This window comes from Balaenoptera borealis (assembly GCF_965194805.1).
Source record: "Balaenoptera borealis genome assembly, chromosome: 11".
Lineage (NCBI taxonomy): Eukaryota > Metazoa > Chordata > Mammalia > Artiodactyla > Balaenopteridae > Balaenoptera > Balaenoptera borealis.
In genome coordinates this window covers 71,412,210-71,425,409 of record NC_138868.1, presented here as the reverse complement: position 1 = coordinate 71,425,409, position 13,200 = coordinate 71,412,210, and the positions used below count along the sequence as shown (strand labels likewise).

At 41.8% G+C, this 13,200-nt stretch overlaps 1 protein-coding gene across 1 annotated transcript in view; it reads right to left on the bottom strand.

Moving 5' to 3' along the window:
- The window catches only part of HEPHL1 (hephaestin like 1), a 99,650-nt gene that overhangs the window by 22,391 nt on the left and 64,059 nt on the right, over window positions 1-13,200 (bottom strand). Inside the window, exons 11-13 of the mRNA XM_082339875.1 lie at window positions 8,615-8,827; window positions 5,450-5,663; window positions 65-204 (exon numbers count right to left, since the gene is read on the bottom strand). Coding sequence (XP_082196001.1) covers window positions 65-204; window positions 5,450-5,663; window positions 8,615-8,827 — 567 coding nt within the window. The remainder of the gene's footprint in view (window positions 1-64; window positions 205-5,449; window positions 5,664-8,614; window positions 8,828-13,200) is intronic.

The window sequence follows — 13,200 nt, the reverse complement described above, 5'->3', positions numbered from 1 at the left end:
TGTGTGTGTGTGTGTGTGTGTGTGTGTGTGTGCTGGCAGTGCACGGCTGCGATCTGTGCCATACCCAGGAGTGCCAAGTGCTCCTCTCCTGGCGGTTGGGCTTTGATCTCCACAAATTCTCCATTGGTGTATTCCCTGTAAACCACTTTCTTGTACTGAGAGCCAATCCAGTTTTCAGTGTGGTTCATAAATATATCTCCATGTCTGCAAATCAGAAGCAACAGGAATTAAAGTTGTTAGAGGGTAGGAAAATCCTTGAGTGCTTCTGCATGATTTGGGGGTGCACTGGAGCAGTACTTCCCAAATCTGGCAGCAATCAGGATCTCCGTGGGGAGCTGGTTTTTTGCACCAGGCTCTCGGGGAGTGGGACCAGGATTCTGCATTTGAAAGCATCTCTGGGTGCTCAGATGTGGGCAGTCCGGCACTGGCCTATTGTCCACTCTTGGGAACCATTGCTCTAAAGCCCTACTGGGCGCTCAATCCCTGACCAGCCTTAGTTAGAGACTCATAAGAGCCCTTTGAGGTTGCACTTCTCTTCTTGGAACTAACTAACCTCACACACATGCTCACCCATGCACATACACACACATTCTACCACCCTGCATTCCTCCAGATTTTATAGGTATCATTCTGTACCTTGTTATGCTTTTCCACTTTAAAGAGCTCAAGAAAGTCTGTGGGTTGTGTATTGTGCATATACATACAAATATATACATATATTTCGGCCACGTTGCACGGCTTGCAGGATCTTAGTTCCCTGATCAGGGATTGAACCTGGACCCCAACCGTGAGAGTGCCGAGTCCTAATCACTGGACCATCAGGGAATTCCCTAAATATAGATACAGTTGATTCTTGTTATACACAGTAGTTACGTTCTAGAGAGTCACCCCAAACACTGAATTAACAAATACTGAACCAGTGTTCCTAGGGGAAACACAGGGTTAGGTTCCTTTGAACCTCGGGTCACAATATTTTCATCAACAGATCAATATATAACCTTGTTTGACGTGTGTTTCTATTTAAAGACATCTTATGCAATATATATTGCTGATCCATAAATACTGAACTCATGGCCAATAGTACTATGACTCATGCCTGAATGAAGCTTATCTAGCACCTGTATTTCCTCCATAAGGGCACATTACAGCCTTCCTGTGCTTAGGGACCCTAGACAGCACTTCAGCCCCAAGCTGGGGGAGCCATTTTAAACAGCTAAATCACCAACAAAAAGCACAAAGAAGAAAAAAAAATGGCTCTAAATAGATGACCAAAAGGACACTTGTTTCCATAGGAGAGCTGAAACAAGAAGGCAGAAGGATGCATTGTTGGTTTGACCTCTGCTGGGAATGTGAACATCAAGTGACATACATTTTTTACTGCTTTATTCATATCTGCAAATGACCACAAAAGCACCACGAGAATTGACTTGGGGGTTACAGACAAATTTCAGCAAGTAGGCAAATTCACAAACATGGAATCTGCAAATAATGAGGATCAACTATATATTTTATCTAGCACCAAGCTAGATCATCACAGAAGATAGAAACAAATCTATTGACTTTATCTCCAAATATAGTGGGTCTCATATCCTTCCATTTCCCTACTGTTAAACTGCCGACACTCTAATCTAAGCCACCTACCTAATCTAATCACTTACCTGTATTAACTGGAATTGTTCCTAACCATGTTCTCTGCCCCCAGTGCTTCTTTCCTCTCTCTATTCTCTACTCCAGGGGTCCCCAACCCCTGGGCCACAGACCGGTACGGTACGGTCCGTGACCTGTTAGGAACTGGGCCACAGAGCAGGAGGTGAGTGGCAGGCGAGCAAGCGAAGCTTCATCTGCCGCTCCGCATCGCTCCCCATCACTCCCCATCGCTCCCCATCGCTTGCGCTACTGCCTGAACCATCCACCCCCCTTCCCCCTTCCGTGGAAAAATTGTCTTCCACGAAACTGGTCCTTGGTGCCGAAAAGGTTGGGGAACATGCCAAATTTGAGCATGTTGGTCGGTCCTTGTGGAAAAGCTTTTTAAGGCTTCCCACTGGCAGACCCCTCAATTTAGCTCTCATACCCTTTCCCTATCTGCCTCTGCCAACCTCCCAAACCTGGTTTCCTATCATTGCCCCCCCACATGCTCTATGCTCACGCCATTCTAAACATTCACTCTCTTGAGCTCCACATGTCCTCCACACCTCCAGGCCTCCACTTGCTGCTTTCCTGTGCTGAGAGCACACTTCCCACCTCTTCAACTGACCCTCTCTTCGTGTTCCAGCTCAAAGACTACTTCTTCCCAGAAGCTTTCCCTGATCACCTACCCTCTCCCCACCTTTCCCCCAAGATGGGGCTTCCCTTCCCACAGTGACTGCATGACTCAGTGTGCTTGTTCTAGTGTCTGCCCCATGGGCCATGAATTCTGTATGAAAAGGACCTTGTGTGCCCTTCTCAGCACTTTGCACAATGCCTAGCACACAGTAGGTATTTAGCAAATGCATGTATATCTTCTACCCACCACTGTGTGCTTTCCAAGAGAAGAGAATTTTTCTTCTACTTTTATTTTTCCAGGAGTCCTAGTAACGTGTGGTGGCGACAAGCACAGACCCTCGAGCCACCTCTGCTGTTTTCCAGCTTCCCTCCTCTGCAAAATGACGTGATGATAATTCATCTACCTCCCAGGACTGGTGTGAGGATCATCTAAGTTAAGACCTGTAAAGCTGTGTCTGTGTCAGACACCTATTAAGAAACACATAAGCGCTTGCTCTATCATCTCACTAGGATGTCACATGATAATGCTGGGCGAAAGCTGATGGAATGGGTCAAGTGTGTGGCGAGGGTCATATCAGATAGGGTTTGTAAAAGGCCTAGTAAAATGCCTCGCTCATGGGGGGTGCTCAAGGTGGAGAGTCTTTTATATATATATATATCTTTATTGGACTATAATTGCTTTACAATGTTTTGTTAGTTTCTGTTGTACAACAAAGTGAATCAGCTATAAGTATACATATATCCCCATATCCCCTCCCTCTTGAGCCTCCCTCCCACCCTCCCTATCCCACCCCTCTAGGTGGTCACAAAGCACTGAGCTGGTCTCCCTGTGCTATGCAGCTGCTTCCCACTAGCTATCTATTTTACATTTGGTAGTGTATATCTGTCAATGCCACTCTCTCACTTCGTCCCAGCTTCCCCTTCCCCCCCATGTTCTTAAGTCCGTTTTCTACGTCCACGTCTTTATTCCTGCCCTGTCACTGGGTACATCAGTACTGTTATTGTAGATTCCATATATGTGCATTAGAATACGGTATTTGTTTTCCTCTTTCTGATTTACTTCACTCTGTATGACAGACTCTAGGTAGATGGTGAGTCTTGTCTGGAATCCCAGGTTAGTTAAATGATATGCATATCAGTCCACAAGCTCAGGAGTGCTAGGTATAACTTTATTTCTCTATAGCAACCTACTCTCTATTTTCAAATTCCTTCTCACTGCACAGATCCTGGCATTGTGCCAATGGTCCCATTTGTTGCCTTTCTGGGAGCCTGAGGTCTCCCCAGCATGTTCTTAGGAAGCCTCAGGGAAAGACTTCCAGGTTCCAAGTTGAGGCAGAGGGTCTGTGCTGACCAGGATAATAAATGTCTCAGGGAAAACACATACTGAGGGGTAGTTTGAAAACCAGAGGTGTCCTATGATATGGCCTTGGGTCAAAAGTCAGAGGCATAGCAACTGGAGTGCAGAGGGGCATTCGTTCCTAGGCTCTGATCTACACGGGTGCCACAGATTGCCACTAGGATGACTTGGCATTTCAATTCTGTACTGCATTTTTATCTACAGATCTGTTGTATTTTTAATAGGTGAAAATGCTCTCATCCCACTTTGTTTTTATTTACTTATGGGCACAATCCAGAGTGGCAGGGGCAGGGTGCCAACACACTCAGCACCCTCTATCTCTCTCTCTATGCAGCTTGGGAGACAATCTCAGAAGACCAAAGCTGGCTCTTCCTGCCAGCCCAGAGGGATGGGGCTGAGAACAGAAATTACACTGAGTTTCAAGACAATAAATTTCTTACACACTCGTGGGCTAAGATTGTACACATGACAAAATTATTATACGATGATTTCTTCAGTGATGGCAGCCTGTTAATGAAATAATCATTTTAGAAAAAGCCAAATTAATACTCATTTCATTTTCTGCTGCAGTATCAGTCTTTAACTTGTATTGGCAGCACTGGCTTAGCAGGAGGGGTGTCTGGTTTAGCAAACTGGGTTGGTGAATCATTGAATGAATTTTAAATCGTCCTGTCCTTGAGGCAAATCTTTTAAAAATGGAGAGTCATTGTGTTTCTTCATTTGTCCATAAGGTGGCACCATTACATCCTTTGCATTAGCCTGAACCCTCAAAACAGGCCAAATAAGAAGAGAAACGAAACAGGCTAATATTCGGAACAGCTGGGTGTGGGAGAGTTGGTGGGGGGCATAACCACAGAGGATTAATTAGTATGAGGGCTGGGGAGGGGAGAGCAAGGGAAGTGAGATAATAAATATCAAAGAGGAACAAGGGTGTGAAAGTCAGCTTGTGTTGAGAACAGGATTTGTCCTTCAAAAGGTCTATGTTCAACTCCAACTCTGCCAGTGACTAGTTGGACCACTTAACTGGGCCGAGTCTCCTCGTCCGTATATGGGACGGTGATACCCAAGCAGAGGGTGTTAACTTTGGGGGAAAAGTCTGCAGGTCTGTGCCTGAGATGCTCCTATTCCTTTCCTCCTTGGCTCTAACCGGCGGCCTTGGTGGGCTTAGGGCAGTAGGGACCAGTGGTCATCAGCCTGCAGGGGGCTTGAGCCCCGCTCATTCATTGGTGCTTAGCCTTGGCCGACAGCGCTGACCAGGAGGGTCAATCTGGCGGACTTTCTGGGTACCAGGCCATCCAAAGAGACCTGCTTTTCCTGTCCCAACTCGGGGATCTCTGCCAATGCCTCCTACGTGCTCCCTGGCTGTCCCCCACGGTCAGCGCTCGGCCAACGGCTCAGCCTCCATCCCTTTCCCCCACTGTCCTCAATCTACAGCTGCCCATCCCCTCACCGCAGATCTACGCACCATCTCTGCCTCCCTCTGCATCCTTTTGTCCTCCCAGGATCACTGTGAGATGGGCCTCTTTGCCTAAACCCTTTCAGTCCAGGCGCTCACTCAAAGCCACATTCGCTGGTCCGACAGCCACCCTTGGAACCAGCCAGCGGATGTGGACCGAGCCCGCCGCGGGAGTGTCCTTAAAATGACTTCAGACCCCTTCCCGGGACAGAGAGGAGAGCTTCCCTAAGCTTTCGTGCCCCTGAGTAAAATCTCTTGTCTGCCAGAACTGGGCAGACAAAACCAGGGCATTTTTAGTTTCCACGTTTGACAAACGTCCACGGAGCATGTGCGAGCCCACCCGAGAGACTCCGCGGCGGCTTTGCCTGTGGTACCTTTCCCATCCTCTGTCCGAGTGCTGCTTTTCGAACTCCCAGTTTTTGTTAGGGGCATAATCCCATTCTACCTCTTCAGCGGCGATGTAAAAGGTTCTTATCATCCCGTACGGCTGCTCAGAAGGGTCCTTGTTGCCGCAGCTGCTGACCTCATACATTTGATTCATGCCTCTCGTGAAGTGGTACAGGGTGGAGCAAAGCACCCTGAAGATGCCTGGAAGAGAAATAGCTTGGCGTTGTGTGCGATGCTCGAGAGTTTGATTTTGGTTTGCTAGCAAACCTGTGTAATTTATTTCAAAATAGCTAACCGATAAGGTGGATTTTTAAAATATCATCTTTATATAGTATTTAAAAATCAGACCCCAAGGGGAATAAATTACTTTGAATATATTTACTTATGGGGAAAAAATACCATCTGAAATTCATTTGTCACGGACAAATAAAACTTGCAAAGTTGTTGCCAACAGATGATTTCTCTGGGTCTTCCCTATTGTACACACCTATTAGAAGATGGTCACTCCTAGAAAATCACTGATAGGTGATGATTATCTTTGCCCCACCCAGTTTAAAAGGAGCTCATTACCCGTAAGATGAATATTCTAGACAAAGTTCAAATTAGGTCACGTTTCTGAAGTCATGTCTCTTGCCCTAAAGGCGTTCATAAGCTATAAAGTGCAATACACAAGTAAGGTATTACTATTAAAGCCAAATGTATTTCTTCATTAAGCCCTTGAGCAGAGGATGGTCTTGTTCCAATGGTAAGTCTACATTATGCCAGATGAAAAGAAAAAAGAAAAACCAACAATCATGTCTGACTGAGAACAATATAATTTTTAAGCTGAATTTTCTAGATACCTTGGCATCAGGTATACATATCTTAACTGAATTCACCATAAAATCATATAAAACCAAATTATTGGAATGTATCAACTTTCAGTGAAATTATTGGATCAATAAATCTTCCCTTCCTCTAGTAGACTCTGTTCTCAGAGGTGAGTGAGAGTGCGGGTCTCGTTAACTACCTACAAAGCACAGGGATAGCTTCTATCATGCTACACATGTCTAAATACTGCCAAGTTACCCCTTCAGGATGAGCCCAAACCATTGGTTCATGGGGTACCCTAGCACCCCGTGGTGACCGTCATGAGGAAGGGTCTCTATAAAACCAGAGAGAAGACACCTCGGAAGACAAACGTGGCGAGAGCTTCCTCTGCCTATGTGGGTCTCCAGGCAGCTCATTATTTATGTGTTCATCATTCCTTCAACAGATGAGGAATTATCTTCTCTAAGAACAAAGAGGAGCTTAAGGCCTTGATTGTGGTGATGTTTTCACAGATGCATACTTCTTTCCAAACTCATCAATTTACATATAGTAAATATACAGCTTTTTGTGTATCAGTCATACATCAATAAAGTGGTTTAAAAAAAAAAAAGATTCAAAGAGAAAACGTTTGACTTGCAACTGACAGGCTCCTCTACCCATGTTTTGGGCACTCCTTTTGGCTTAGAGATATGGGACAGGAATTGGTGAAATAACTAAGCTTTTCAGCAATAACTGATTTATACTCACCACCAAGTATAAACTGGAAAACATCATCATGTAGCTCTTTAGAAGCCTGTAGGGCATATGAGTAAGTAGCCAAAACCCTAAAATTATTCCAGCCATCTCTAGTTTTGAATGCCTCTTTCTATGGATTAAACCTATTTGGCTGTTTTCCTCCTCTTCCCTCTTTGGTCTTGAAGAGTGCATTAAAAAAAGATTATTGTTCCCAAGTCATCCCTTGGGATGATTCATAATTGATCAATTATATTAATATAGAAATGTTGAATACTAGAAGTTTACAAGGCAAGGGTTATGGAGCTCCTACTCTGAGACAGTTCTTAGGCAAAAGTTTTGAAGCCCAAACCTCAAGTTCTTAACCAGTGACACGGAGAGGCATCTAAACTGCAGTTCTAGTGTGGAGTAAAGAAGTAAATACCCATTCATAAAGGAGACAGAGCTGGCAAGAACACATCTTGGGTAGAATATTGGTTTCTTTTTAAGACTTATGAAAAAGTTGGGTTGGAGAAACCTTTTGAACACCCGTAGCACTTGCTATTCTTATTTTTCATGAGACAGCATATGCTGCCATATGTAGCTCTATATCTTTTATTAAAATGCCCCCGTTATCTAATTAGCTTGGGAATCTCTAACAGAAGGGACAGGTACTGGTATTTCAATGGGCTCTCCATGAACTTAAGACCCAATGCAGCCTGCTTTCTGGGTGCCCGAGAGAATGAAAATAAGGAAGTCCCTATTTGGGACTCATCAAGAGACCACCATCAGTCTCTAAAGAAGGCAGACAAGTTCATGTCTATAACCTGGAAGCAACCACTGGGCTGCTCATGCCTTGTTGATGTTTCAGAGCAGTAACTAAAATGATGTTTGTGCTTAAAGAGAACAACAACAACAGCAAAAAAATCCTCTTTCTTGGGGCTGAATTGTTCATGGATGTAAATCAAGAGCATTCTCCTAGGGTTTGTGAGGCAAGGTCATTTGGAGTACTCCCACTTCTGCTTTGTGGATGTTATCTTAGATGCTTTTCCTTTGTCCTTTACACTATATATTTGAAATAAAATAGTCAGGATTCTCTGATTCTAATCAGGACTATTATTATTATTATTATTATTATTATTATTATTATTCTAATCAGGACTCTTTCTGTACACCCGGAAGTGCCCTAATTCAAACAATTTCTTCTGGGGGAGGACCCTAAGAGTATATGCCTGGGACAGGAATAAAGACGCAGACGTAGAGAATGGACTTGAGGACACGGGGACGGGGAAGGGTAAGCTGGGGTGAAGTGAGAGAGTGGTATGGACTTATATATACACTACCAAATGTAAAATAGATAGCTAGTGGGAAGCAGCCGAATAGCACAGGGAGATCAGCTCGGTGCTTTGTGACCACCTAGAGGGGTGGGATAGGGAGGGTGGGAGGGAGACACAAGAGGGAGGGGATATGGGGATATATGTATATGCATAGCTGATTCACTTTGTTATAAAGCAGAAACTAACACACCATTGTAGAGCAATTATACTCCAATAAAGATGTTAAAAAAAAAAAAAAGAGTATATGCCTGAAGATAGGAATTTGATCACCTGAGCTGGCCCTGCCAAGTTTACCTGCATGGTCCGGCTGCATGAATGCTGTTGTGGAGACATGGGGAAACAGGGCCAGGGAGTCGCGGTGAGTCCCTCGTAGGTGGATGGTGTTCCCTTGAAAATAAACTCCATGCATGTCAGTGTCGCTGCCCATTCCAATCATATGCCAGGAAACTCTATCCTTTTTGCACATGGTTAGTCCTTGCTGGTTGCCATACATATAGCCGTTAATAGCTAAATGGAAGAAAAAAGATAGCAGAGCCCACTATAATTTTGTAGATGTACTGAAAACACGTCATCTTAGTGAAAGATTATCAGTGTGTGGGGGGGCAGTGGTGTTCAAGTTCAAACTATTTACGGAAGATCCTTATTATCAGAGAATAAATAGTCCTGGGGAAAAGTCACGTGGTGAATCAAATTTAAATGGAGACTGAAATTAACAATGAATAATGAAAATACACTAAACTGTGAATCTGTTCTATTTAATAATGTATACACAGAGCATTAATTCTAAGAATCAATAAGAAATAAACCAGGTTGTTTTCTGGAGTAATTTTTTCTGACAAAATTGTTTGATAGTATAATATGATATCCTTCATTTCACATTTTAGGTTTGCAGATTATAAAGAGTATCATCCTTGCAAAAATATTTACAGACTTCGTTAATTTTCTCGAAGTCTTTTTTAAAGGTCTTGATATAAAAATCATTTTCTTTTGAGGTTCTTATCCTGTCATCTCCTTGTTAAGTGTCTTTTCCTCAGTTATTCATTTAATTTTGTCAGATCCTCATTTGCAAATGGCTTTGCATTTGATTCTAGAAGTTATCACACATCTCTTCACTGATTTCATGGATCTTGCATTATTTGAAAAAATTGCAGTTGATTGACATTATATTTGCCTGTCTAGTCAGTGGAGAGGGATTTTGGGGTGGGGGGGAAGGGACACTAAGTTATAAGAGGTTGGCCCTTGAGTAAATAATTTTGCCTTACGATAACTTTGATTTCCATTCCCCAATAAAATAACTGACAGAACTTTGAATAATGATCACTTAGATATGAAAACACTTTGTATCTCCAGAAATGCAAATTCTTTTTCTCTTTTACATCAACCTCAATCCATCAATAGTGGTTACCTGGAGCAGTGCCTTGAGAAGAATTGAGAAACCACATTCCCACTCTGGGGGATGAATGCCGTGATTGAATAGCACTGAAGGGTGAGTGCACCTAATTATGTCTCAAGCTTGATGGCCCTTAGAGAGATATTCCCACTCCCACTCCTTCTAATGCCCATTCATCATGCACATGAATGATCTGTTACAATCTCATTGTCAAATAAAATTACTTTTTGTTTCTTTATCTGCAGAATGAGTGGTGCTAGGTAATTTTACTCAAATATCTGGAATTATTAGTAGAAATTCCAAGAAGCCCTGGGGCTGCTGAGAAGAATATCACATTTTCTGAAACAAATCTTTGATAATGCTCTTGCAAATAAACTAAGTCTTGTCTGTTGAATGTTAAAGAGATATCATTGTAAATTGTGATGCTAATGATTTAGTCCTTGGCTGGCTGGTAGAGAATCCTCTGTTGCCTTGGAACTCTAGTTTAAAGCCTCTCTTTCCCTGGAATTCCCTCCCTGGTGGTCCACTCGTTAGGACTCGGCGCTCTCACTGCCAAGGGCCCGAGGGCCCAGGTCAGGGAACTAAGATCCCACAAGCCAAACAACGTGCCCCCCAACCCCCCAAAAAAGGCTCTCTTTCTGGAACATTCATTCATTCATTCAGACATTCAACAAACAGCGTTGAATATAGACTATATAATACGAGCAATGTAAAGCATTGTATGCTATATAAGGCATTTTCTCTTTGGTATTGTTGCCAACTTTCTTTCTCCCACCCATGCAAGCAAGACTGGAGACAAAATTTAATTTATAATTAATGTGAAATTTAAACTAAAACACATAATTTTCCTTGAATTTTGCTTGAAAAATGACATATTCTACATGTTCAAAATATACAAATGTGTTTCAAATTGCCCAACCAGGATGGGACTGGATTTGACATGGTCCATTAGATTGTTTTCTGTTTTCTATATACAGGCCTCTCATGATAAATTTCTTTTGCAACCTAGCTTCTCCACTAAGGAATTGCTATGTTTCCTAATTTATAGTTGAGTTTACCTTTTCTGTTGGCTACTAGAGAGGTAGGAACCACATTTTGTATTCAGTTATAACAAAATTTTTCGTAGAAGATGATATTGAAGGTGCACTATTCCATGCTTTCCATTGGTCCAAGAGGGGACTCTGTTGGAACAGAACATCCAGGACCACAGGAGTCTGAGCTGGTGCTGTGCATCACTTGGAACCTTGAACTTTTTTTGGACTTCCTTGGGAGAGAGGGAAAGGGCTATTTCATTATTTTCCCATAATTTTTCCCATAATATTTAATAAACATTTGTTTATTGTTTCCCAATAATCAGATGTTATGCTTGGTCCTAAGACAAGGCCTGTTATCTCGCCATGCTTGCTTTAAGCACTGAAAAAAAATTTTATTGAAGTATATTTGATTTACAATATTATACTAGTTTTAGGTGTACAACATAGTGATTCAGTATTTTTATACGTTATACTACATTTAAAGTTGTTACAAAATAATGACAATATTTCCCTGTGTTGTACAATATATCCTTATAGCTTATTTATTTTATTCATAGTAGTTATTTTCTCTTAATCCCATAGCCCTATCTTGCCCCTTCACCCTTCCCTCTCCCCACTGGTAACCTCTAGTTTATTCTCTATGTCTGAGTCTGTTTCTTTTTTGTTATGTACATTCATTTGTTTTACTTTTTAGATTCCACATATAAGTGAAACATACAATATTTGTATTCTCTGTCTGACTTATTTCACTAAGCATAATACTCTCTAGGACCATCCACATCGTTGCAAATGGCAGAATTTCATTCCTTTCTATGGCTGAGTTTTATTTCCTCATATATATATATATACCATGTCTTTATCCAATTCATCTCTTCATGGACACTTAGGTCGCTTCCATATCTTGGCAACTGTAAATAATGTTGCTATGAACATTGGAGTGCATGTATCTTTTCTTTTCTTTCTTTCTTTTTTTTCTTTTTTTTTTTGGCTATGCCACACAGCATGCAGGATCTTAGTTACCCTTCCAGGGATTGAAGCTGGGCCGCCTGCATTGGAAGTGTGGAGTCTTAACCACTGGACCACCAGGGAAGTCCTGCATGTATCTTTTCGAATTAGTGGTTTGGGGTTTTCTTTTTGTTTGGATATATATATACCCAGGAGTGGAATTACTGGGTCATATGGTAGTTCTATTTTTAGTTTTTTGAGACACTTCCATACTGTTTTCCACAGTGGCTGTACCAATTTACATTCCCACCAACTGTGTAGGAGGGTTCCCTTTTCTCCACATCCTCGCCAACATTTGCTATTTGTGTTCTTTTTGATAATAGCTGTTCTGACAGGTGTGAGGTGATATCTCATTGTGGTTTTGATTTGCATTTCTCAGATGACTAGCAACGTTGAGCATCTTTTCATGTGCCTGTTGGCCATCTGCATTTCCTCTTTGGAAACGTGTCTACTCAGTTCTTCTGCCCATTTTTAATCAGGTTGTTTGTTTCCTTGATTTTGAGTTGTACAAGCTGTTTATATATGTTGGCTATTAATCCCTTATCAGGCATATCATTTGCAAATAGTTTCTCCCGTTCAGTAGGTTGTCTTTTCATTTTATTGATGGCTTCCTTTGCTGTGCAAAAGCTTTTACGTTTAGTTAGATCCAATTTGTTTAGTTTTGCTTTTATTTCCTTTGATTTAGGAGGCAGATCCAAAAAACTATTGTTGGGATTTATGTCAAAGAGTGTTCTGCCAATGTTTTTCTCTAGGAGTTTCATTGTATCCAGTCTTACATTTAGATCTTTAATCTATCTTAATTTTATTTTCATATATGGTGTTATAGAATGTTCTAATTTCATTCCTTTACATGTAGCTGTCCAGTTTTCCCAGAACCACTTATTGAAGAGACTGTCTTCTCTCCATTGTATATTCTTGCCTCTTTTGTCATAGACTAATTGACCATAAGTGCGTGGGTTCATTTCTGGGCTCACTATTCTCTTCTGTGGATCTATGTGTCTGTTTTTGTGCCAGTACCAAAATGTTTTGATTACCATAGCTTTGTATATTGTCTGAAGTCAGGGAGCATGAATCCTCCAGTCCTGTTCTTTCTTGAGATTGTCTTGGCTATTTGGGGTCTTTTGTGTTTCCATACAAAATTTAAAATTATTTGTTCTATGCTCAACATCACTAATTATTAGAGAAATGCAAACCAAAACTATAATGAGATATCACCACACACTGGTCAGAATGGCCATCATCAAAAAAATCTACCAATAATAAATGCTGGAGAGGATGTGAAGAAAAGGGAACCCTCCTACACTGTTGGTGGAAATATAAATTGGTACAGCCACTATGGAGAACAGTATGGAGGTTCCTTAAAAAACTAAAAATAGAGCTACCATATGACCCAGCAATGTGACTCCTGGGCATATATCTGGAGAAAACCATAATTCAAATAGATACATGCA